Genomic DNA, 27,365 nt, shown 5'->3' with positions numbered 1-27,365 from the left:
GAAGAAACACATAGAGAAATATATGCTGTGTATGGAATTACTGTTGTAGCAGAACGCGATCTTGTAGGCCAAACGGTATGTCAATTAAAGGTTATGATTGAAGTTGATCAATACATAATAACGCGCCAGATTGCAGAAAAAGGTAATTCACCCAACGCATGATTTAAAATATATTCGTTCAATACAACGGATTAATATCTGCAATGTGTTGTTAATCACAAGGAAAATGATCCGCATCTGAGAAGAATTGTAACTAGTAATGAAACCTGGAATCTGTACAAAACAGCATCAAAACTGGATATGCACGGAAAGAAGACTTTGCTGACAGTATGCTAGGATTATATTATGTATTATGAGCTTTTGCCGCGTAAAAAAGCAATTAATTGTGAAATATACTGTGAACAATCAACCAAATTAAATGAAGTCTTGCAGCAGAAACGTCCAGGATCAGCCGACAAAATATTGTTTTTCATCACGATAATACAAGCGTACTTACGTGTATGCTTTACTTAAAATTGCTCGATTTCATCAAACAGATTGATAACAAATAAATTTGCTGCCACGATATACGTTATACAATAAGTAGACGACAAGCCGTTTTTATTATTTAATCCTTGGATATTCGTAACCCGCTAAAAATCGTCTGGAAGAGATCCTTTCTCAGATACTTTTTCTTTTAAAATTAAAACCTTGTCGCAAAACCACCAGCCGAAATCCTTACACCAAAAAAATAAACTGGACAAGAAGAAGAAACTTACGCCAAAAAACTGAAACAAGAACGAGAAACTTACACCAAAAAACTGAAACAAGGACAAGAATGTATACAAATCAATGGGTGGTGTACGAATTCGAAATAAAAACGCCTGCTGATAATAACATAGGTAACATAAACCGAATACAAGAGAAAAGAAATAATTTTCTTTTAACTTCCGATAACAATGTGAAATTCATCTTCATTTGCGTGTCTCTAAATGTTCTAAACTAAGTCCTAGACGTTTTACATTTTTAACTGAACTTCCACGCTTATTTTATTGTCATCGCTGGAAAAGCTAATTAAAAGCATTGTTAATCCAACATAGTTAATTAGGTATGGATACATGGATAAGACAATGGATGAGACATCATTTTCGTGGACCCTGATCGAAATTTTATATAATTTCCCTTTCTGAGCAGAGTCATATAAAAGAAAGAAAAAAATTGGCTAAAAACGAAAAAATCTCGAAGCAAGAAAGAAAAAACATTTTCTTCTGAATGTTTCGCCAAAAACTAACACCGAAAAGCTAACACTACAAAAACTTACTTACACCAAAAAGACATTCATCCGAAAGAGACAGTTTCTTTCCCCCATTCGCAATATCGAACGTGACGGAGGATGAAACTGATGAAATCTAAGGAAGGATTAAATAATGATAATTAGAATATTTTCTTATTGCTTCAATAAAATGCTTATTTTTGTGATATCATACACGCAACTTAAATTGTATTCTATATTCTTCAAATGTCTTTACATTCATCAATCGTGCAATAAGATTTCACTGAAAATAATTCAGGAGCTCGATAAATTGATCATGATTGTTTATATTACAACTTGGTAATTGCAAACATCTTCCAGAATGTGATTAGCAATACGATAATAAGAAGGCGTCGTACTATATGTAAAGACATTCTTTTACATTTGTTTGAATTCAGCGCCACACCAATGGTTGCACACCATGAGCACAGCTTCCCAAGATCAGATTAAAGAAGTTTAGTACCATATTTTGAGTCAAAGGAGAGGGACAGTTTAACATTGTCTGCAAACATTAAAAAGCGGGAATGTTGAATGCACTCCGGAAGGTCATTCATACATAAAATAAATAAAAGTGGTCCAAGATAACTACCCTGAGGGACACCAGGAGTGACATCACATACTCTGGATTGACACGACTTCAGCACTACCAGATAGAGAGATAGCTACTAAACCAGGCAATCATACAGTCCGAAAAACCAAAGCGATGTAATTTGTAGACTAACAACTTATGATCAGCTCTGTCGAAAGTTTTGGGAAAGTCTGTGAAAATAGCATTAATTTATTTACGATCGGAAAATGCCTTGTAAATTGGATTACAGAACTCCGAAAGATTAGTAGCCGTTGATCTTCCTGTTAGAAAACCTTGCTGGCAGTGCGATATAATTGACCCTAAAACCGGAGTAAGCCTCTCCGCTACTTGTGATTCAAATAGTTTGGGCGGTGCATTAAGTTTGGCAATTCCTTTTGATTCTCAATAAGTTTCCGAGAACCACTTTAAAGAAAGGTGAAACCTTCCAAACCGATGGAAGGTAGCCTTTTTTCAAAAACATATTAAAAATTTGTGTAAAGAGAGAGCGTAGTAATTCAACACCAGGATAATTACCCTTGTAATTGTAATTACAAGGTGTCAACATTGACAATACTATAAATACTTCTTCTTCAGAGAAAGACATAGACGGAAACATATCAAAGAACCACATCGAATACGGATAATTATCAGACGAAGTATTTGAACATTGGTAGACTTCCCCAAAAAAATCTGCAAAAAGATTGGTTATTGCAGACAAATCGGATGATTCGAAATCTCCAAAGTTCGCTCTAGTTTTTCTTGAATTCCAATGCATTTTTCAACTTCTGCATACGACAATTTCATAACTTATAATAAATCCAAAGGTAAAATAACGATAGATGATTAAACTACAACTAACCAACTGTCATTGTTGACTATGAAATAACCCATTAAAATAATTTTTATACTCGACGCCATGGTGTGGTACAGAATACATTAAGTTTGTGCGAAACTATATACAACATCCAGGAGAGCTTAAGACAGACCCATCTTTTATTTTACCGATCGATTCAAAAAGTGATTCTCATTCTAAGCTTGTCTGTCTATCTGTCTTCGTGACTTCTGTCCATCTGTTTTTGTGTTCATTTTACAGGTGGTAACGTTTAAATTATTTTGATAACATTTGGTACTATGATTCAAGGATGAACGCTATTGAAAATGGTTGGGATCGGTCCAATTTTTCGACCACTTCACATATATCACATATTCAAAAAGAGGCAAAAAATTGCAATTTTCAAATTTGTGAACAGAGCTCACTGATTAAGAGCATTTCAACATTCTTAATTGATATGGAAAAATTGGTCCGGTGGGAGCAATTTTTTGAGCCACGTCTAATTGGTTTAAAATAGTAAATTATCAAATAAGTGAATCTCATCCAATTATGGGAAACCTCCATTTCTCGTATACCAAACCTTATGAAGATTCTCAGGAAACGCTTATATGCCAAAAAGGCCTGATTGTTAACGTTTTACGATGAAAATTGGTTCATAATAGTAATTTGAGATAAAAATTAAGTGGAACAAATTTGAGCTACATGGGTCTATTGAAGGCACCCCGTACAAGATTTCTCATGGATAATAGGCCATTCACGAAAAGGTTTATTATTCAATATTTTACGCTGAAAATTGGACCACAGTACCAATTTAAAAAAGAAAAATTGACGGTGGGAATTGGAATCGCATGGGTTTTTGTTAGACCCTAATATATATAGCAATCGTCATGAAAAGAGAGCCCTTTTATAAAGAGAAAGTGTAATTTGTAGCTTTTTATGACGAAACGAAACGAAAAAAAAAAAAAAAACTTAACAGCATTTGTAGGAAGTAGAATAAGTTTGCCAAATTTAGATCACGTCAGGATGTGACATTCTGTACATCCCACAATATGCGGGGTTTCACGAAAGGTGTGACTTGGCATAAAAATAATGTGTAATTTGTAATCTTTCGTGTATTATTAACCAAATGAGCGAATAACTACGCAAGGTGAAGTGGTTTAGGGTTTCTAATGGGCGGCCTTGCGCGACCAAAATGTACTTACTTGTGTTAATATTTTCTTTATATACTTCGTGAGAATTTTTATATATAAATAAGCTTAATATAACTAATGAAGTGATATACGATGTAGTGAACCATTTTTAAACTCGTAAAGCCGGTAATGGGGCTTAAAATTAAACGGCGAGTACATATTTTGTTACGAATTTCCCACATTTGATAATTGAAATGAGAACTAGTCGATTCTCTAAGAAAAGAAATTCCAAAGAAAAGAAAAATCAGATACGAAAAATTATGAGACTTTTCTTGCTTTTTTTTTGAAAAGATTAACAACAATTATAGGAAGAATATTTAGAATATATAGAAGCAGAATATTTGTGGAAGGAAAAGTCAGTCGATTCAAGAGAATTGCATTGTAATATTCGAACGGATAAATCCAGTTTCTGCGAATAGTTTACAAATAGATTTCAGTGGTACGAACTTAATTTTAAAAGAATTTGAAAAAGAAACGTGGAATTATGGAGGGAATTTCAGGTAAAAAATTTTCAACAAGGGTGCACTCAAGAGTCTCTAATTTCATTGCTCAAGAGCCACATGGTTTTTCAAGGCTATCGCGGCATCAAAGGTAGAGTTTTCTTGGGACTCTATAGTGCCCAGTCAATAAAAGTACAGCCTTTACCGGTACACATTTACTAGAATGTGATCACTACCTCCCTATCTTATTCCCTTTATTCATTTCTTTCTGGTAGTTTACGTGTTACACGAACGAAGGGGGACATCCCTTGAGTGATTGGTCATATTAAAAAACAAAAAAAAAAGCCGAATCTTCATAAATTATAATTATTTTCAGAAAGCTCTGCGAAAACGTACGAGAAATGAGCCCACGTTTAAACCATAAACATTGGTACTGAGAGACTAATCTTCTTAATTAATCCACTACTGTACTGTGCTGTACTACCATAAATAAATTAAATTCAAAAATATCAAAAATAAATTTTTGTGAACATCGTTCCGCAATTAAATGTAAATTGAAGGTTCATCTGACTTTATTGTCACCTTATTTTTAGAATCCTTAAGCTTTGTTTTTAAATTTTTCAAAATCTATTTAACGCAGCTAAATCAATTTAAACCTATATGCGTTAATAATTATCATGCAACATTAATTTAGTTGTAAATGTCAGAAAGTTGATTTTGTTGATACCAGAGAGCTTTGCGAGGTTAGTGTTATATTGTCAGCAGTTACAGCACCGGCGCTCACTTGATGCCGATATTTTCTTATTCTCACCCAGGACTCTTCGTGCTGCTCCATTATTGCTCTTATCTTCATGCTTCATTTTCACAATCTACTAGCCGTTTCCTGCGTAAACGCGAAACCGAGCGTTCCGGTGAACGTTGTCTTTGGTGATGTCCATGCGGCGTTTCCAAGCTGTGCGTCATGAAGTTCTTTCATGAAGGCATCCAGTCTCTCAATCACGTGCTCGGGCACGTGTAGATATGGCCAGCGTTCGATTTCCGTAGCATAGTCTTGAATTCTTTCGTTCGCCTTTTCTTTCGCGCGTACACAATTACAGGTGGCTTTCTTCCTTCATAACCGCAGCGAATTCTGTCCTCTTTCCTTTCTGTGGTTGATTTTTGATGTTCCTTCCCTCCAGGAGGTTATTAAAGCGACCGCTTTATCGTCGTCATCCCATGCATTTTTTGTTGCGAAAACACCGAATTGCAGCTTGAATGTGTTGAAGCTCGTGATACCATCGAACGTGGGAGTCAGTTTGGCGGTTCCGTCATTAATTTGTAGGTTAGCGATTCCTTGCTTCAAAGCTTTCATTTCATCGCGTCTGCGTCTTCCTCCCTTTTTGCTCTAACACCAACCTTTCCTTAAGCATGTTTACTTTTTCTTTAAACTTCTGATGTGCCTCGTCCATGTGTTGCTTTAGAGAGCCTTAACTTTCCTGAAGTTTGTCAATTTTTGATCCTGTGTGCTGTTATTGTTGTTCGATATTTTCGTCGCTTCATCAATTTTTAAAGTTTTTCCTTGTTTCATTTGTTCGTACCCTGCTTGTATGTGTTGCTGATCTGCTTGTTTTGCTTGCATAATAACTGCAAGTGATATAGTTGTACCGTTCCCACTTTTTGCTACGTCATGCTTCTCGTGCGTTGTAGCCGTACCCTCTGTTTCTTCGCCACAACTATATTTGAACTCATATACTGCTACCGCTGCTCACATGTCCTTTGTTTTAATTCAATTGTGATACCGTCCTTTCTCTCAGCTCCTAATTGAGCTGTTACACAGTTAGATCTCCCAATTGTCACCGACTTGTCAATTACAATCACTTTCCGCTAATATTCTACTTACATAGGCTTTTGCAGGCAAGCTATCATTACCTAAACTCATATCTACGTGATTTTATTCGTTCATCCGTTTTTCCCCACCGTTCTGCCAATTGTTGTCAATCTTTTCGTAAGTCGCCTGCTGCATGACCCAGGTAACGCGCCAGAAATGTGTACATGGTTTTGTATGTTCCTTAGAATACTCTTTTTTAGAAAATCGACTATTTTTCATAAAAGCTATATTATATATGGTGTTTTCGTAACAATATATTCAGACCTATGAACGATTAGTAACTGCTGTCACGGTGTTAATTTGATGATAAAATAAATATATATTATTAAGGAAGGCAAACCACGCGAAAGTAGTAACGCGGTTGTGGTAGAAGGCTGACACTGCTTTCGAAGACAAGGCAAGTTCGACTCCTCGCGAGGTCGCGAGTGGCTCATTTTTTATTTGTTCATTTTTTTGAATAATTTAATGAAAATTTACAACATACTTACATATAAATGCAGAAAAATTGTAAATTTAGAAATGCATGCACCTTATGGTGGAAGTTACATTCAATCAACTAGTAAGCATAAAAATTATAGATTTTCAATATGAATTGTGTAAAGAGTTCCCATCTTCTAGCGTGACTGTTTTTTTCTTTCTGTGTGGTCTTACAAATAACGGCGTGAACTTAGTTCACTGCATTAGCCCACATTTTTGTCTTTGCTAAAACGTGTGCACACTTGGTTCGCGCCTCTGCTAAGTTCCACCTGAAAGGATGTTCGATATTAGTGCACACACACACACATATTTTCAATAACATACATTCTATTTGCCTATAAAACGTTTTGAATAAAATTGTACGCGATTCATATTTAGAAAAACGGCGACAACTCAATGACATGAATGTAACTTCTTAAGCAAGTGCATGGACAAACGTGCTAGCACACCCACGTATAGTTTTTTTCAATATATTCTACTAAGGTGTAAGCTTAAACGTACATGTTGAAAACCATTATGTGCATAAAATCCAACACTTCATTCGCAAACAAAACAGAAATATAAAGTACATAAGATCGAACATTTAATTAACAACATTCATTAGCAACATTCTTGCAATATTTGGCATTTAGCGTCTGGTGTGTATGGCAGGGTTTTGGCGAGCTTAGTGGTGATGGACTGTGAACAGCGCAATGAAATTAGATTTTTCTGATATGTCGGGATCCGCTGTGCTATAAACGGTTTTACTTCAACGTCTCTTATTGACTTACTCCGTTGACTCCGTTAACATTTGACTTTATTGAGGGCGCTAAAGCTACAGCGCATTGACGCTGGATAACTTGAGCGCTAATTATTATTATTATAATTTCAATTTTAATACAAATTACGACAAATTGAAATACATCTTCCCAACCAAAGGACCAAAGGCAAAAGTAATTAAATTTTGGTCCTTACTTTCTGATTATTATTGATTTGTTGTTGTAGGCGCAAAATTGCATTATTTGGTTAATAAACCTTTCCCTTCAAGCGGCCTTAGCTAATTACTGTCCACTTGGCTGGTCCCATCGGCGTATATAGCATAAAAAATCCTCTTAATTTCGCCTAAACAGCTCCAAACAGTGCTCTGAATGATCAACACATCGTTACCAAAAGTAAGCAAACCCGGCAACCAATCCGAAGATTGCTTTCTAATGTACAAATCTTCGTGCAAATAGAAAATTTATCGTCTTCTGATGTCTTTAAACTATCGGCTATATCCCACAACTTCTGTGTTCAGTTTCCAAAACGATTTTTTCCAATGCTATGAAAATTACTAGAGGACGATCACTAACATAGCGGTAACTTGTAAGATAATGTGGTATAATGTTATGAAATTTTGGTACAATTAGTTTGAAGGAACCCTTGTGTTCTTCAGATATCATGCAGGTCTGTCAACATTGTTGTCATATGTTTGTCGGACAGCAGCCTTATTCAGTGATGTGCGATGTGCCAGAGAAAGTTTGACAGGAGATGGGATTAAATTGGATCGACATCGCTTAAAAGTGTTTAATCTAAAGCAGGTAGTGTTTACTTACATCTTTGGATATTTACAAACAAAAACACAATTCGCATTAATTAATGACTACAATAGATTAAGGCTAAGCTTGAAATTAAGGAGAAAAATTTTCCAAGAAAATATGTTATGTGGAATATGAGTTGCACTGGTTTAGTTTAGTAAGAGAAAAAATTCTTATAAAATACAGCTCTTGGCTATACATGTGTTCCATCAATATACCCAAGATCCTAAACGTATAGAGTTTTCATTGAATATTTATAAGCTTTACAAACATTTGACATGTTTAGTATGTTTCCTCTTATATATATAACGAGAACTTTTAAATATGTTCTAAATTATCCAGTTTTAAATGTGACAATTATTTTACTCTATTTCTTATCGAAGCTTGGTTGTTTTTTTTTATTTTTTTTTAGTTTAGACTAAAAGGCGTCTATAAAGTCATTAGGCATGTTACAAGAACTCAAACATGGGAGAGAAAATGAGATTGCTACGAAACAAGCAGGATTTGCCAATAATGTCATCAATGATAATTCAAAATATGAAAAGAAAAAACTTTATTAAAGTTAGTTCAGCTCTAAATTGTGTTAAGCTAATAAAAACGACAATGAAAAATGGCTACATAGATATTAAAAAGGAAAGAATGCAAAAGAAAAGAAGAAAAACATTTTATATATTTTAAGGAATATAATATTAAGTCGTTTAAATAACCTCACGTTTTACCACTGGTTTACACCACGAGAATATCTACTTAAAAATCTTATTTATTAAATGTAAAAATGCCGACCAGGCACGTTGATAACACAAATAATAACAGCGAAAAGAGCAAGAAAAAAAATAAATAAAGACGAAACTGAAAAAGCAAGCGTCGTATAATGGAATTTACAATTCAATCACTTGATAGTAACAATAAGCTCAGTGGTATGCGGTGGCTTGCTTATAATTTCTTTTCCTCCTTTTCCACCTAGCTATGTGGAAAATATGTACAAATCAACTGTCAGTTCAAGTAATGAACGTGCTGGAATGCTTCGATTTTTTAAGAGAAGGACACAAGGACGCAAGCGATTGATAAAGTGATGAGAGAAATGGCGACATAAAAACGTAATAATATTAAAAAAAATTTCAAACTCAGTCAATATGTATCACCACAAGATAAATAGATAAACAAATTTTCTTTGTAGTTGCCTGGCATTCTGATTTCTACAGGAATACATTGAAAAGCTTTAAAAATATCATACAATGCTTAAATTTCATTATGTTGTGTTGCATTTTATTTTATTTAATTTTTCTTTTCTATGCTTCGAATATTTTATTTTATTTTTTATTATTTATTTATTAATTTTTTTTTTTTTTTGATACTCTGCTTTCTTTTCTTTAGAAAAACAAATCATTATATTATTTAGCTTGGACAAAAACAGTAATAAACACAATTTGTCCTATTCAAGTATAACACAATCGGAATTTCGTTAAGAGATAACAACTCTGTGTGTAGAAGAAGCGTGGTGTACAAAAGTAAAGAAGCAACACACACACACACTTATCTCACAAGTTAGCCTGTTGAGCATATCCATTTATTATTTACATTAAACAGCTGATGTTTGCCGGCATTCGATTACGTCCTTACCTCTCAGATTACTCTTAATATCTTCAATGACTGTTTCTGACTAACTCTCTTAATTTTTAAGAAAGAGAATTTTATATAACCATTTCATCATTTAAGTTGAATCTGTTTTAATTGTAAATGGTTTCTCTTAATACGTTAGCACTTAAGAGAAGCGTTAGGGAATTTGCGGCATTGTTATTATAAAGTTTACTCATGAAAAAGACAGAAAAAGAAGAGAGAGAATCATTACCTCTTATCAATTGGCTTATACGAATATATATTTAAACATTTGGGGGTTAATCACAATTAAAAGTTTTGCTTTCGCCTTTGTATTCAGCTGTTTGGCAAAAACGTTCAGCTACGCGACTGCCCTCCTGATTTGTAGGATTTTAAGTTAGTCTCTTAGTCTCTTCAAAGAATTCAAAGGATTCAAAGGATAAGGATGTGCAAATTTCTTTTCGCGAGAGCTTGTGCGAAGTAATACACGTAATATACGCAACACTATTAAAACTGTTAACATAATATTACCAATAAATGATTTTACATACGATTCCAAGTATTCGTTATAACGATTTTTTTTCTAGAACTCGATTAAGGAATGGTTTCTGTCCGACTTTACATAAGTTTATGCCTGCGTATCGGATTAAAAAACAAAACGCAGCGTAATTTAATAAAAGTGTAATACTTGCGTGTACGTTCGATGATATACTATGAAATATGTTATTTATTTAAATGGCAATTAATTAATTAATAATAAATAAAACGCACACCTCTTGCTGTTCAGAAGGTTATTTGTGTTTGTTTACCGCGCTGCTTGACATAGGAAGAAAGTATAAATTTTGCAAAAAAATATGTGTTTTGATGAAGTATTTCTCGCAGTGATATAAACGTCTCCTAAGTTGGTTTACCCTCGTTTATATATATATATATATATATATGTATTGTACCTAAAGCGATTTAATCCTGTGTGCTTGGTGGTTTTTATTTCGTGCTCTGTGTCAGTATGTTAAAAATAATTGCGTTAAAAAAAAAGAAATCAAGTCACGTGCAAAAAAATCTAATTATGATTTAAATAAATTTAAAAAAAAGGAAACATTTTTTTCTCCAAAAAATCTACTTTTATTTTGGGCAGACACTTTCATTAGCATTTAATTTCAATGGACGGAAACTATGCGCGAAAACATAGTTAGTAAAAGGAATGTTTTTGGGAAATAGTTTAAAAAGTGAAAGATATCTGAAAATAATTAGCCTCTGAAAGAAAAGCTGATTGTATGAAAATTTACTGGAATCTACTGTACAAACGAAGAAGTAAGCTTAACATGAATCATGAATACCCTAACCTTAATACATTTTATATAATAATGAGACAATCTTTTATGATTTGTGGCCCAGTTACTGGAGTGGAACACATTGCATTGTATGGCGGACAATAATATCACAACGGCCGAAGATGTGATTAAAATAATTTAGTAAATAATTCTGAAGTACTTACTAAGCTTAACGATGTAGCTTATATCAAATACACAATAAGTAAGAAAAAATCTCTTTAAGTGAATAAAATTCGAGGGAGTGTTTTAGATTCGCTGAAAAAAAAAATTATTACCACAATTTGCCGACAAAAGATAAACACGGAGACCTTAGGGAAGTATTTAATCATTTTGACCAAATTGCATCCGTTTATACCAATGAAAAGTTTGATGAAAGAGAAGATATTTTGATTCAATTTTGCTCGTTCCCTCTCTTCTTTTGCACATTAGTTTTTCCCATAACTGCCTTCTTTAGAAAGCTTTGCATAGAATGTAGAAGAAGATAAATTTGGTTCAACACATTTGGATCAAGTTTCTCTTAAATGTACGTGCAATTTTAAGCAAATTGCGAAAAGAAAAAAATGCGAAAAAAGAAATTTTAGGTGATATTAATAAAACTTTATATTCGTCAAGCCAACATTTGCGCTAAAGTTAAAGTTGGTCCGAGTTGCTTTCTTTAAACAATTACGATGGGTAACGGCATAAGAAACTCAAATGATGAACATAACCATTACTCTTTCTGTATTGACCACATAAAGTACAGTAAGTAAACGTGCCTTCCTATGAAGTTTATTTTACTCATCAAAAAGCAATAGTTCAGAAAGGTTTGTCTTTAATTGTCTGCACGAAAACTTCAAAAATTTGCTGAGTAAGAACCCAATTAAGACCATCTGAAATTCCGTACAACAGGAATAGAAACGTAAATTTTTACCATTTCCTTTAGTTTCTTGTGTTTACTGCAGCTTCTTTTTTTGCATCTTTTGAATCTTCACGATTCCTCGAGTAAAAAATGATTGTTGAACGCGAAATGGAAGTCCGGTAAACAAAAAAGAGGAGAGTGAGCAAAGAAGTAAGTCTGGTAATTTTAATTTAAAAATTCCATTTTGGTATTTAATTTTTCCTTATAAAAACACTGGGCCATTATCAAAGTTAGGAAAATCCATCTTAGCTTTCGTCTATAGGGCGACATGCATAAATAAAATCTGCATCGTTCAATCGGTGAGTGATACAATTGGATTTATAATTTAACGTCTAGTCAGATTGTATTTTTCGGTGCTATTTATCGTCATCCTTCAGCCAGGGTGGAGCGAAGCGTGAGAAGTATTTAATTCTATTCCCATTAATTATAATATAGTGTGACATTTGAGGAAATCACGCAAGGTCCTTTGCAGGGCGCAAATTTCGACTGGCATGACATTTTTCTTAGCGTTTACCGCTTCATGATCACTCATGAAGCCCGCCAACAAGACGCACATTCATAATCGGAAATTTGTCTCGTCTATCGAGAATTTTCGGTAAAAGTTTTAATAGGATTCAAGACCATTACTATAACTGTAGTTTGCAGAAATTTTAAGAAACCAATCGGTGAGATATGTAATGTAATAATCAGAATTTATTGGAAACTTGTCAAGTTTATAATATATATGAATTGATTAATATCGAAGAAATAGGCAATTTCTCATTTTCTTTGGTTTTGAAAGTAAGAATTATTTGCAAATGACTTATGTCTATTTGCGCAATAGCTAAATAGGTCTATATATACTTTTCCTGTCTTTCTTGATGGCTGTGTCATGAGGCTTGACTTTTATTGCTAGAAGTAACGAGTAGTAGAATATAAGTGGAGGGGAAAAGAAGTATCACGTTGCATACTTCTATTATAGTTTTTGGAGATATGAGTTATATTGTGTATTGTGTATGAATAAATGGTTGTAATTACACTTTTGCACTTTAACCTTCAGCGACGATCCTAACATATGAAACCGATCCAACCGAATTTTTCATACCTGTCACTTTGATCTTCAAAATGACGATTCGAACAAAGTCAAGGAAAGGAATAAAATTTTAGTGATATTAAGTGGGCATGGTCGTTTTTTTGTACTTTTGTAATGGTGATGGAGGATTATTTTAAGGAGTACAAAATTATTTTTCCTTTTGAAACAAAGTGTTCCCAGCTTACGTTGCGCTAAGGGCGTGTCTTCTGATCAATTCGGCTCGTTTTCAGCACCAATCTGACTGCAAGAACTTTCAATGTTTTTGCGGAACTTTGAAGTTAATACCATTATTTTTGCGATTAGGAAAATGGGCAATGACTGCCACTATATAGAAGGACAGACGGAGGAGAGAATATATATACATAAAGGGTCACTAAAGCGTTCTTTTGGACGCCGCAAACGTTTTGACAAAATGATTATACCTCAATGCTTCAGTGATGGGCAAAACTATAGTAATGTCGTTAATATTTGACATATAAGTTTGTATATTTTCTGGAATATTATTTTTGAAATTTAGGTGGTAGCTTTATCATATGTGTTATAATAGCTGCGGTTTTATAGTAGTTGAGTAGGAAGGGTTCTTGGGCCGATATCATTAATTTTCGCACTTGATGTCTTAACTTCAAATCTTCAAATATTTTAAGAAATACAAAACTGCAAATATTATCTTCCCTTTTCTTTTTTTTTTTTTTTTTTGTTGTCACAATTGGCTAATCTAGAAACGATTTATTCTATGGAAAAAATTGAAATCCCTGGTTATTCTTCTAGACAAAATCTTGAAATAGTAAGAGACGAACGATAAAATGTGTTTAACACTTTCCTTCACTTACCTTTCCCAAAATTTTTATGAGACTTTAGAAACAAATTCGTAGTTGGTACAAAAGCTATGGAGCAGGCCAGATGCCCGCATACTATTAATGCTTATGTAAGAGATTAAAACGATACTTCTCAGTTTCAGTCCACCATATACACAGTTCGCCTAAGAAAGTCTATCTCGCCTCATTTTAAGGTTATTCCTAAGTTTTCGGAGAAAGATTATCAAACAGTATTCTCCCCTATTGCGATGGAAACAATTTCACATTATTTGTCTCGTTTTGATTTTCTATTTTTATCTTACTCTTCTTTCATTTCACTTGGTTTTAAAATTCTAATCCACTTATTTCATTTTATATTGAATATTTACTATCCAACGAAAACGCACCACATAATAAATAATACGTTAATATCTGAATTAACAAATCCATCATTTAATAAGCTTTGAACCGGTGCGTTAAGATCTGCTACTACTACCACTACTGCTACTGTTATACATACATAAATGAAAATAAAAAAAAATAATAATAAAGAAAAAGCCTGATTATGAACAGGAAAGAATGAAAATAAACATAAAGGAAAATAAAAAAGTCCATCCGATTGCAAAACACTACAATAGAAGGAAAATGTTCAATGTTTAGTTAAAACAAATGAATTCTTGAACGCACTTTTAAATAATTTCTATATAAAGATCGTTTTCAAGGTCTGATTTCTAGGTTGAAGAATATAACCTAAATTTTTGTAATTTCCTAAATATTTTCTAAATGTTTTATTGAAACAACCCTTTAACTCGATAGTGTCTAGGAAGCTATGTACTCCTTCAAACCGGATGACATTTAATGCCAGTTTTTACTATAATACTGTTTACTTTGCACTAAGCAAATGGATGTGTAACAGGAGTATGGTAAACAGGAGCATAAAAAAAAAATTGTACATTTACTTTGCACACCTATTCTCTATACATGTAAATATATATATATATATATGTATACATACATAAGAAGATAGGAGCAAATATGCTAACCAAATAAAGATTAATGTGGTATATATTTACAGAGTAAATTATTTCGCCTAACAGTTCTAAATAAATATTCGAAAGATAAAATGAAAACAAAAATGATGCAATTTTACTGAATAACACGATAACAGCAAACGTGCAGATAGTCTGACATATGCAACAACATTTAAATGGGCTTAGTCTCTTCTGACACCTTTTTTTGCCAATGGCTACGAATTGATACGAATCGTTTTCGTCATGTTAATTTGCGCTATAATTCATCAATCCTTTTATACCTCTAATACGTCTTTTCTTTCAGAAGTTTGCAAAAGTCTAAAATATTAAAACTTTAGAGATATTAGGTAGTTGGTAGTTGTCTTTAATAGTTAACTATGAATTTGGCTTCACCGTCTTCTTAACTTTTCACTGCTTTATGTATTCAGAATAATTCATAGCTATGAGAGCTCTCTCTCTCTCTCTCTCTCTCTCTCTCTCTCTCTATCTCTCTCTCTCTCTCTAATTAAAAATGAAAATCGGTTAAAAGGTACGTAATTACTTTCTCGATGTTTTAGGAGCATTAAAATGCATAACTCAAATTTGAAAAAAAGGGTTATTGCTTTTAATTAACGTACACAACTTCAAAGGTAATTTCATCGCTTTTCAATTAAAGCCAGAAATATTTAGTGTGAATTTTTTTTAATAGAGCAAAAATATTAACGATTGTTAAATTAGAAGCCAAACAAACTTAGTCAACTTTGTCTTCTTAAGAAGTCATGGGGCCAATGCGACGCTTCTTTTATATTTTGAAGCGTTTTTCCTTACTAAAATATACGTCAAACTTTCTTTCTTGGAGGTTTGCAAACGAAGAGCACTCGTTTGCAAAAAAAGAGCACTCGTTGGGCCCCAAATCGGAAAGATATATGGATAAGGAAGTAATTCGAATTGGTACATCTGAACAACATAATTCATAGATCAAACTTTCATGCAAAATAATGCACACACTCTTTCTTTCTTTCTCTGTTTCTTATATTTTGAGAAAGCCAGCTATCTCTCCTACTTCACTCTTCCATTATGAGGAATGATTTGCAGATTTTATTTCTAAGTAACCACCTCTGCTGTGCCTCTTTACCATTTTGTTTTTAGTCGGCCGATCATTAATAAACTGTTGTTGTCGAAGTTTCTTTAAACAAAAGAAACTTTTAGTGTTTCTCTGGCCCATTATCATCTGATAAATTTTTCTATACATTCTAATTGAAAGATATCTGAATGCAAAATATCGCCTACCAGCTTTTTTTAGTATATTACTAAGGTTAAAAAATTTTGCTTATGAATAATAAATCGGGATAAAAATCTAAAAAAAGCGTAAACACTTCAAAAGTCTACTAAATCAATGAACAACACTTGAAAACAAAAAGTTGCATTTTTTAAGAAAAAGAAAATAAAGAAAACCAGATGCTTAAAAATAAATCCCAGACCATAAACAAAACTTGTGGCTGAAGAAAAAATTATAAGTAGAAAATTTTAAATAATTGAAGTCATTCGTGGAAATATAAGAAATTTTTTCTTCAACTCTTCGTTGCTGAATTTATTATTATTTTTTTTTTATTTACTTTGCAGAGGTAAATATTGAGGTTGAAATGGAAAGAAAGAATTAAAAAAAAAAGGAATCCTTTACGGCGGACTTTAAATACCCTATCCCTCTAGCTAATATATACATATATATATATATATATATATTAAGGTTAGTTTATATACATTAGGTGGATAGCTTTAAAGAGATTTTCATGGCGTTGATAGATGGACAAACTTAGCAAAGTTTCTGATGTGACTTTTCTGAAATCTACAGTCAATCTGATTCAACACTGACTATACCCCTACTCTTCGATGGTGGTGTGTAATTGCTCACATATGTGTTGGTGAACGTTTTATGAAGTTATTCTACAAACTTAGCGGTGAGAGAAGGAATATTTATATATTTTATAATAATTTACCATTTTCTACTGCTGGGCAGCAGTTGGTGGTAAATTATGTAATTTTAGGTGACGACTAAAGAAAAAGAAAGAAAATGTAGCCAACAAAACTCCATTGCGTTTAATTGAATACGACGGCTTTTAGTTAAAAGAAAAATTTTCTTAGTCAACCTTTTCTCACTTATATGAACGACTGAAATAAAAAACGACAACAAGCAAATAACAGTAATTTCTTATTTTCAGTTTCTTTCCGCTTTCATTCACTGGCTGTGATGCTGCATAGAATGTTCTTCGTATACGGCCTACAACAAATCCTTATATTCTTTGTTATTTTCATTACAATACCAGGTAAGGTGATGAATTACTTTTTTTAATTTTTAAAACACAAATGTCACTTAGTGCCCTTAGTTCCAACATCTGCTGTAAGCTAAGTTGAATTTGTTGTTCAAAGTCAATTTTAATCATTTGCACATTAATAAGTTTATAAAATCTGTACTCGAAAGCACAAAGGACAACGTTAACGTATATTAGAAAGAAGTCTAATAACATCCCCAGGCCAAATTTTAAGATCATTTGTGTTATATTCTATTCTCTTTCCGACACTCGTAAAAATATGTAAAATGCAAATAAAATGCACATTATTCCCAATTAAATCTTTATTAAATCAAATGCACGTCATTTGGAGAAGCACCCGAGCCAAACGATTTTTACATGTCTCCTTTGAAGTCAACTTTACACCATTACGACAGTTCTCAAAGAGCAAGCAACCAGCAGATGGGCTATACCAGATTTGGTTATAGGATGGATCCGCTAAAACTTGCAGCCAAGCTCCCTGAATATGGAAAGACAAAACTTTCCTTCCAGCAAATTCTTGCGACTTTACTTTAATCGCTCATAATAGAGAGCGGAATCAATCGGCTAGCTTGTAATCCCATCAAACACAAAGTGTTGGTGCTGGCTTTACAAACGTTCGTACTTTGTCGCCCTATGTTTTCCTTCCAAGTGATTCAAAACTGATTTTTAGTCACTGCTTTGTTTCGCACCGTTTTCATAAGAAAAACTGTTTCGGCTTTCGTTATTTTTTTGAAGAACACAGGAGGTATATCCAAGTAGAGGCTGTAGAAACCTTGCAATGTAACCTGGCTCAGTACCAAATTCTGAATGTTCTTGCACGTCTAATACTTACTGTAAATAGGTTAAGTCGTTGAAAGGTCGCATTGGTATTACAACTTAACAGAGGTCTTCCCAGTTCAGAACAAACAAAATATTCTTCATTCATTACTCATAAATTGCTACAAGAGAAATTTATATATAATATAACGCAATTTTGATTTCTATGTTAATGTACACTTTGTTTATAATTCTTAGAATGTTTTTTTTACAAATTATTAACGATTTAATTCTAGTTTCGGTTTTGCTTTTCGGAATATTGCAGTTCAACTCTCTTGATTCGGCTGACTTTATCTTCCGCGAATATTTTTCCTTCATACGGCTTTAGAAGCAAATTAGGAGCACCTAACTTTGTTTGTGTTAATCCCTTTTTTCGCTAAATGGTCTCCTAACTGTCGTTAATGGTTTCGCAAACCGACAGCTGCATGAACCAGGTAAAGCGCCATTAATGTGAGCCTGTTTTTTCCTTGCTCTGGAATTTGGTTTCCTTGAAAGTCGACTAGTTTCACGGAAGCTTGAAGTCGTCAATTGTAGGATTTTCTTAACGATAGTAAGGGAGATTGTATAATATATTTTCAAAAATAGAAAAAGAATGTAGACGATATAGAATATTCGGCCATAGCCGTATATATCTTTTTCAATTAATTAATTTAATTATCTATGGACTATGATTTTTCACACGTAGGCCAGTATGGATTAATCGCGTTAACGTTACGCGCGGTTACGTCATCTGTAGAATCAACTAACCCCAAATATTTTTTCCTTGGCTTAATTTATGGTGGAATTATAAAAATAGAATATCGTATTTCGGAAAAACATATTTAGTATTTCAATATTATTTATTCACAAAAAAATACATTATTGGGTTTGAAATTAATATTTAATACATTTTAGTCTCAGTATTCATTCATTATTGTATTATACATATTATAGAGGTTGTAGGATTCACGTTGATTCACATCCATATAAAATAATTTCCAAGTAATGTTTGTATAAGTTTGTGTCAATTTAACAACTGTTTTGTCTGACCACAATATTAAAAAAGTAGAGAACGAAGAACCTTCCTTTCTTCATTTTTCCGAACGTACTCGTGGTCGTGACTTATCATTAACGCACAAACAAACCAAAAAAGGACGTTCATCGTTGCCTAAGGGCTATCATTAACTTCAGCACAATTTTATTCAGAGTAACGTGTTCCTAACCTATTCCTTCCTCAATCGTCAACGTAGACATCTCTTTGCTGCAATATCGGACTTACATATACAGGCACTGCCAGATGTTGCTTTGTATGCTAATATGGAGAAATAGTAAAACACGAGGAAAATTGTTCCTGAATTGCAGATCGTTGCAATATTCTTTGGGTTGCCCGTTCTCTTTGACGACGCGGCTTTGTACTTTCTTTGCTGATGGAAAAATAGTTGATCCCAAATGACAGGAAGATTCCGGGAAAACTGTAAAGCTACACGGCGATCACATAATTGGCATTGTTGAATTTCTAACGAGGAAAAGTTATTATTATTATAATTTTAGACTAATGAAATAAATTCTTAGATTAAAAAAAAGACATTGAGCACTAGCAACCTATGCTGTCGGCCCTAATTTATATAAATGTACATTAGACATTGAGCCTAGTAGTTTTAATAAAGTAATATATTGAATTGATATTCTCTTCTGAAGCTGATTTTAGAATATCCAAAGTGTTAATCGTTCCAAATGCAATACTTCTAACCAAGGAAAAGTTAAAGCAGTCGCAGAGAATGTGCTTTATAGTGAGAATTTGTCCACAATTGCAGATTGGGGAGAAAGAATTCTTCAAGATCCATTGGTGAGTTGCAATTGTATGACCAAAACGATTCTCGAAAATGTTTGGATCTTGATTTTCTCAACATTTGTTGGATGTAAAGGTGAAGTTAATTAACGGTTAATGAAAGAGTAGTACTCATGATGGTATTGTAGATTTCCTTCTGTAATTTTCTCCTTAACTTTTCCCCCAAAGTATCTTTGAAGATCCAACTTTTCCATGACATCATCCATAATTAGAGGTGCAGAAGCAGCATACTTCACCGCTCAATTAGTCTGTTCGTTTCCCAATAAACCGATATGACTAGGCATTGAAGGTTTTGAGTTAGTTTTTGTGGGAAATGTTCGCAGCGTGAAGGATAGCTCTGGCTTCGATTGTGAAGGTTGAAGTACTTTCGTGAAATATGTGATTGAGAAGAACCTGTCCTGTAGCATCTACCGTGGCACAAGCAGGACGCAGGCCAGAAGATTTTGAGCCGTCTGTGTATAAAAGATTCCAACCAGTACTCTACAATTCTTGGGTTTTTTCAGCTACTAGATTCCTGAAGACGTAATTTGGAGTATCTTCTTTCTTGTGCATAGACAGCGAAATGTCAAAAGAGCACTCTTTCAAAATCCATGGAGATTTAACACCAAAATAGCGGAAAATTTTTAAGGGAATTTCCAATTCCTTTGCGACGTACAAACAATAGTCAATTGCAGATGGTGATTTTTGAATTTTCTTCGCAATAATAATCTTTCTTACGTTATCACCGAGAGTAGATTTGTTTGAATTAAGAAGCTTGGGGACTATTTTGGCTTTTAAGTCATAAAGCTGGGAGACCAGTTTCAATCACAATATTATTTATGGGCGTCGTCCGAAAAGCATAACAACCTGCTCTAAGGGCTCGGTGATAAACCGGTTTAAGAGTGTTGACATTAGATTTGCAGCTGTCGCCTTATATTGTCAAAGCATAGTCAATCTTGGTTAAAACAATCATTTTGGTAAGATAAGCATTAGTGTTAATGTGCGCATGGCGTTTCCAAGCAACGTACTGTATGAAATTTACCCTTGTTAAAATAGAAGTTTTTAACCGAAGACGGTGTGTATTCCAAAGATATTTGTTGGAAAACGTGACCCCGAGAGTATGCAGCGTCTGCACGTTTAGTACTGGTAAGTCATTAATATGGATCAGTAGATTTCCTGCATCGCAAATCTGCTTTCGACAAATGCGTATTTCTTTTGATTTTTGCATAGAAATTTTAGCCCCTGACGAGTTTGCCAATGCGGAGATCTCTCGTCCAATAGATTCGAGGATGTTGATTGCTTTCGTGTTGTCTTTTTCTTTTGTAAAAATGTATACATCGTCCGCGTATAGACAATGTTCCACTCTTGGTATACGGCAAAGGATTTTGCTAGTTTCGTTGAAGGCGATCTGGAAAAGCATGACATAGAGAGGAGATCCTTGCGGAATGCCATTCATTAGCGGAAAGGAATCAGAGAGATGATAGTTGATTCTAACTTTGAACCGGCGATGCGACATGAATGATTTGATGTAGTTGAAGAATTTGGGTCCACCATTCCATGATTTCAAGAGTCTTAAAATAAAATGAAGACCAACTCTGTCAATGTAATTTTTGGTTAATGGTAGAACAGGTTTTTCATTGAAAGGAGTTGGAGTTAAAGGCTTATTCGGATATATTTGCGAGGCGACAGCAGCGTATTACTTTTGTTAATTCTTGGGGTTCCAGATGGTTTAATTTCCTGGTACTTGCGTCGCGATCAAAGGTTAAAATAATCCTTCCTGTAGGAGAGCGAGTTTTTCCGTCGTCATTTAGGTTGGTGAACTTATATACTTCAGTCACTCCTTGATTGCCCATTTCGCGGACAATTTCATTTTCCGCCACATGCTTTAAGCACGGGGGCATGAATTACGCGTCTAACTGAGTTCAGTTTATCATGCAGTTTAGTGGAAATAGCACATAGATTAGCTAAAGATTTCGACTTTATGATGTTTTCAGTTGTGCGCGGGTTCCCAGCGAGGGCAAGTCAATTCCCATCGCGTAAAATCGAGATAGAGTCTCTGTATGTTGTTGCTATCTAGGGCTTCTTTTATAGCAAAAGGGCTATTTTGGGAAATCGTTACGCTAGCATCAGTAGAAGAAACAACAATAGATTTTTTGTCAATAGGAGTTATGTCACTGAATGGCCGGAAAGTCTGATTTTTTAATTTTTTTTCTTTATGGGGATGTGTCAGCTAATAGATGAAATCTATTCGAACTTTTATCTGGCGGCCCCGGGGTCATTATGCCTCACTTGAAAAGGTTTGGGAACTATTGAGGATAAAGACAATTGCTTTCAATATTTTATTTTTCTTTTTTGTTTTGATTTTTTTTATTATATTTAGAGGAAATAAAAGCAAATACGGTATATGCGATATTCAGTTTATTCAAAAACACTGAAAATACATGAACTAAGTACACAAAAATCCCGAAAACAATAAAAAAATCGCAGACGAAACACGCACTACTCAAAACACAGGGCGACAGTTTTGAATGTGGAAAAGTTAAGAGCAATACAATTGTTTAAAAGCCACAATACCTAGAAAAAGTTTACAAATCTAACAAATCGTTTGGATTAACGGCTGTCTGAGTTAGAAATGTACCTGCATACATCCTCACTGACGTTCTGACGTTATTCTGTTGTACGTGACAGCGCACTTGCTGCATCGATGCAAAAAGAAATATCGAACAAAGAATTAACTTCTTAGGCATATTAAAGCTTTCCTATTATATCCTTTTTTCAAGCAAAAGTTGAGTTTTAACTGTCAATTAATTGCCATAAGTCATATCATAAAAACAAATTTGTCTGTGAAAGGAAATTCTCGAGGAACTGTCGACAGATGACCAAAAACACTCGTTCGACTTTCCTCATGAACTTGCAGAAACCGAGCAAAAACACTTTGAACAAAATATTTTGACTTTGATAAAAAACAAAAAGTCCCATTTTGACAAGCTCTGTCTATTTTAGAACGCACCTTGTGCAACCCTAAAATATAACACAACATCCTTTTCTATCCGTTTACCCGTTAAAATGCTAAACACTACGGTTGTCTATTGATATTCTAAAATTTATTGCAACGACTATATTAGTTTCAAATTACGTTCGACTTGATGTCTCGGCAAGCAAATGTCTTATGAGAGGGTAGAAATTCGAGCATACGCTTTGTAATATTTTCTTAACATTAGAGGAAAAGAGAGCATCCATCGAGTTAACAAAGTAACAATACTAGAATTTGTTCACTGTCTGACCTTGAAAGAAGTTTTTCAGCCTGCACAACGTAGTGTTGAAATTGTTGAAATGGTGAAAGGAGAGGTTTTTTCGAGCACTTGAGTCTATCGTCATAATGGGTATGTTTTTTGTAGGTTCATTTCAAAAATGTATGATGAAATTTTTTTGGAAGATAACGAGCCTGTCGCGTAAGCCTGCTTATATGATTTTCGGAAGGTTGTGAAATTAAATTCCAATTAGCAAAGACATCTACCGTCTGACTTAAAAGAGCTCTGGAAACGCTCTTACAGAACAATGTTAAGTAGTTAGGATTAAGATGTAATTGGATTTGGAAGCCTATTTCGCTTAAATTGGAACAAGGACACCTTACGAATCTCCTCTCAAACAAACTAAACAAAAAATACTAATTCGACTTTCCAGAATTATTTTTACCAAATTTTTTAAACTTTGTTTATATTAGCAAAAAGCAACAACTACGGGAAAATGAAAAAATTCGAAGCACTAGTGTGGCCAAACTAAAAAATTCCACCGATATCTATCTATATCGTGTAAATCTCTTTGAAAATATATTTCAAATAGGCCAAACGTGTTCAAATTTTCCTTTTCGGAACTATTTTTACTAAATTTTTCATATATAGAAAATCAGAATAATTCAGCTTTCCAAACCAATCATATTTTTATCAAACTTAAAGGAACTCTGTTAGAAGGTGTAAACAGCTCCCTTAAGAAAGTTGGTAGGTGTCTTTGCTAGTTCAATTCGAATTTATCTTGATACTCTTAAAAAATAGTTTTGGTAAAACAGTTTAAATTTCTTTAGATCTTCCAAAAGGTACCTTCACATATATGCCGTGTGTATAAAAGTTATCTTACGTTTCTTAATTTGGACGAAAGGCCACCATATCTTAATTTTGAATAGTTAACCGAGCTCTGTTAGTCAGTTCACAGACGTTTGCTCAGGGACTTGGTAAATGTTTTATTTAGAGGTAACTGCAAATTTATCATCACATCCTTCTTAAAATATAATATAAGTAGACTATATGATGTTTATGTACCTTAGGGCGAAAAAGTGTGAATTGATAAAATCAAAGTGAATTCCAAGCAAAAGTTGATCCTCCCCGAAGACCATTTTAAACATTAACAAATTTGAAGGACGGCTAGTTGAAATGAGTCAGTCACCCGACTCTTTCTGTTCCTTCTTTTTGTGACTAAGTCAATCTTTCTATTTAGACAAATTAAAATAAATAATTAAATATAAAAAAAAGGAAAAATGTATAAAAGTTTTATAATTTTTAGATGAGAAAAACGTGCATGAAAATACAATAATAATAATATACATGTAATATGTACATATATATAAAATATAAAAAAAAAATAATGTAATATAAACACGTATATATATCTGCATATGTATACATATACGAATATTTTTATATATATTCTTGTATATATTTTCTATATATGTGTAATATATATATTTTTATATAAGCTATCGTCTTTTTTCAAACCGCAATATAGTCATAATTTAAATTAAAGCAATTAGAAACAAATTAAATAAATTTTTTTCTTAATAGTACTCACACGCGCACTTTGGTTAGTATGCCACACAAATCGGATGATTGGGAAAAAAAAATGGCAAATAGTCGCCTTTTATGTTTCACTCCACTTGCGGCAAACCATTTAGTTAAAAAAGGACAAAAAAGGAAGCGAGAGCGGACACTATAGAGAGAGAGAGAGTGATAGAGAAAATTAAAATCCGCATATAAAGGAAGTTATTAGAAACACATTAACACATGTTTGCGGTAATATCCTAAAAAAGTTGGGAAATAAAAAAAACTGTATAATATATCTAAGCGCACGTATGTGCTGCAAAATCGATGACATATATAAATCAGGTCATTGAGGTATTCATTAAAAATTTTTTCAATAACTCTTTTATGAAGTTTGAAGTGTCAAGTTGACATAACATTTGAAAGTATATATCAAGCGATATATATATAATAGCACTTGCCTGCTTACAAAACTTTTATAATCACGGGTGGAAAGTTGACATCTCTTGATTATATTTCAACATCAGCAGAAATCATACACAATTTTTACATCCACAACAAGTACGCTATAAATTCTGGGTAAATGTTTGCACGCTTCACAGATGTTCGCCTGCTGTCTGCAGTTGGAACGCTTGTTGTGTCTGTTTGTTCTGATTTAATTTGAAATTTCTTTTCTTTCCCTGTTCAATTATAAGTTTTTGATATTTCAATTTTAGAGCTGAACGTTTTTAAACCCCCCTATATGAGAGCGGCGTTATGCTAAAATCCTGTGTTTCTTTGGAACACTCAGAAATGCACAACAAAGTCGTAGTTATAAAGAACGCGATATTCTCAATGAAAAGTGTTTGTTGCTCCGTTCTGAGGTGTGCCCATATGGCGATCTATTTATTCGGCATTTGTTGATGGAATGCTCCCGGTCAAAAAATTGGAATATAATGCTAATAGTTTCCTTAGGTTCTTACCAAGCACTTGCCACTATATCGAAGGCATTTCAAAGTTCTGCGCAATTAAGGTTAACCATATAGCTTTGTATTGAATCTTACACTGAGATATATATGCAAACGTTGTTATCTTAAGAGAAGAACAAAAATTTTCGTTGGTTTCGGAGACGTTTCAATTGTTCTGAGCTATTGCGTGACGGATTGAAGTCTTTTAAAGCTTAAGCGGCCAATATTATCCTCAAATTAATATATTGTTACGAAATTCTTTTCTTGACAAAATTCGTATCACTAGATCGTGATTTTGTTTACAACCAATTTGTTTAAGGGTATGATTATTTTTAGTTTACTTGATTTGACCGCGTTCTTAAGTTTAACCGCTTTTTCCACTCAAATGTTCCTTTCCGACTCACTCATTCAGTTAAAATATTTTGCTTATATAAGCAAGTTATCATAATTGATGTGTTTTTCGATAATCTTTTTCGTCGGCCACACTTGGAAATTTATTTTCTAGGAATATTATTTATTCTGTTATTAAATTTATTATTGCAAAATAACGCGAATAGCACCATAGCCGATTCAAGACTTTGATGGATATCTTGCACAATAGTTTTCACAATTCGTTGTAAGAATCTGTCAAAAAACACAGGAAAGAATCTTAAACAAAATTATTAATGCTTACTAAATTGCTGGAGCATTGATTTTCGTTGTTTTTTACTCGGTGTTTGTATGTAGTTTGATCAGCATCTATTGGTAAAAATGATAAAGCAATGCAAAATATCAGTCTACACGACGGTTAAATTTAACGATAATTTTAACGTTTCTCTACGTCAAATAACATTTTGCCATTTAGTCCATGTTCACTGAATGCAGACGCTAATCTGGAACACTCAAATTTGTATTTTCGACATCCATTACTACTGTTGTTTGCTATGATAAAATCTGCAACTGAAACCAATCGAACACTTGTAAAACCTTATGGTGTTGCTGTTTCATCATATCTCAGTTGACTGTTTTGGTGTCAACGGTTAAAATTTTTCGATATCAATGACAAAGAACGGCCGGAACGATCAAAAAGGTTAGAAGACAAAGAATTGCAAGGCTTACTGGACAAAAACCAGACTCAAACTCTCAAAAAAACTTTCTAACAGTTTAGACGTTGACGAGCCAACTCTTCCTACATGTTTACGTGAGATGGGAAAGATTCAAATGGACAGAAAATGTCAGCCATGCGAGTTGACTAAAAATGCTATTTCTAACCCTTTCAAAATCGCTGTCTCAACGGTTGCCAGATAAAAAAAAAAATTAAATTAAGTCTATTACTCTAAGAGAAATATTCACGGCCATACAGTTCTGCTGTGTATACGGTGGCTTCAGCAAGGTGTAGTGTATTGCAAACTGCTAAAGCCGAGTGAAAGTGTTACTGCAGATGTCTATTTTGTTGCGAAAAGATCAGAAATAGCGACAAACAGATGCAACGTCATCCACTTGCATGACAACGCCCGTCCACACATTGGAAGAGTTGTCCAGGATATACTGTTGCAACTCGAATGGGAAGTTCTGCCACACCCGGCATAATATTCAGATCGATTCTGACACGCGGCTTCGAATTGCTGCAGAAGCCCGAAAATGCGTCGATAATTGGATCGCTGCTGAGCCAATATTAATGCTGCCGGAAAGATGGGAAGAAGTTGTAGAAAATAATGGAAACTACTCTGATTAATATATATTATACGAGTTT

At 33.7% G+C, this 27,365-nt stretch overlaps 1 protein-coding gene across 3 annotated transcripts in view; it reads left to right on the top strand.

Moving 5' to 3' along the window:
• The first annotated feature begins 10,531 nt into the window (after window positions 1-10,531).
• Window positions 10,532-27,365, top strand: part of LOC119642923 — a 32,290-nt gene continuing 15,456 nt past the window's right edge. For 2 of the 3 annotated variants that reach the window (XM_038042238.1, XM_038042237.1), the window contains exons 1-2: window positions 10,532-11,128; window positions 17,142-17,246. In XM_038042238.1, the coding sequence (XP_037898166.1) occupies window positions 11,092-11,128; window positions 17,142-17,246 (142 nt within the window). In that variant the 5' untranslated portion in view covers window positions 10,532-11,091. Of the gene's footprint in view, window positions 11,129-16,527; window positions 16,548-17,141; window positions 17,247-27,365 lie in introns of those variants that run through there. The other variant, XM_038042239.1, reaches the window with a different exon arrangement.

The sequence above is a fragment of the Glossina fuscipes genome, unplaced genomic scaffold (assembly GCF_014805625.2).
Source record: "Glossina fuscipes isolate IAEA_lab_2018 unplaced genomic scaffold, Yale_Gfus_2 287, whole genome shotgun sequence".
Lineage (NCBI taxonomy): Eukaryota > Metazoa > Arthropoda > Insecta > Diptera > Glossinidae > Glossina > Glossina fuscipes.
The sequence above is the reverse complement of the archived record's forward strand: the minus strand, read 5'-3'. Positions and strand labels throughout refer to the sequence as shown.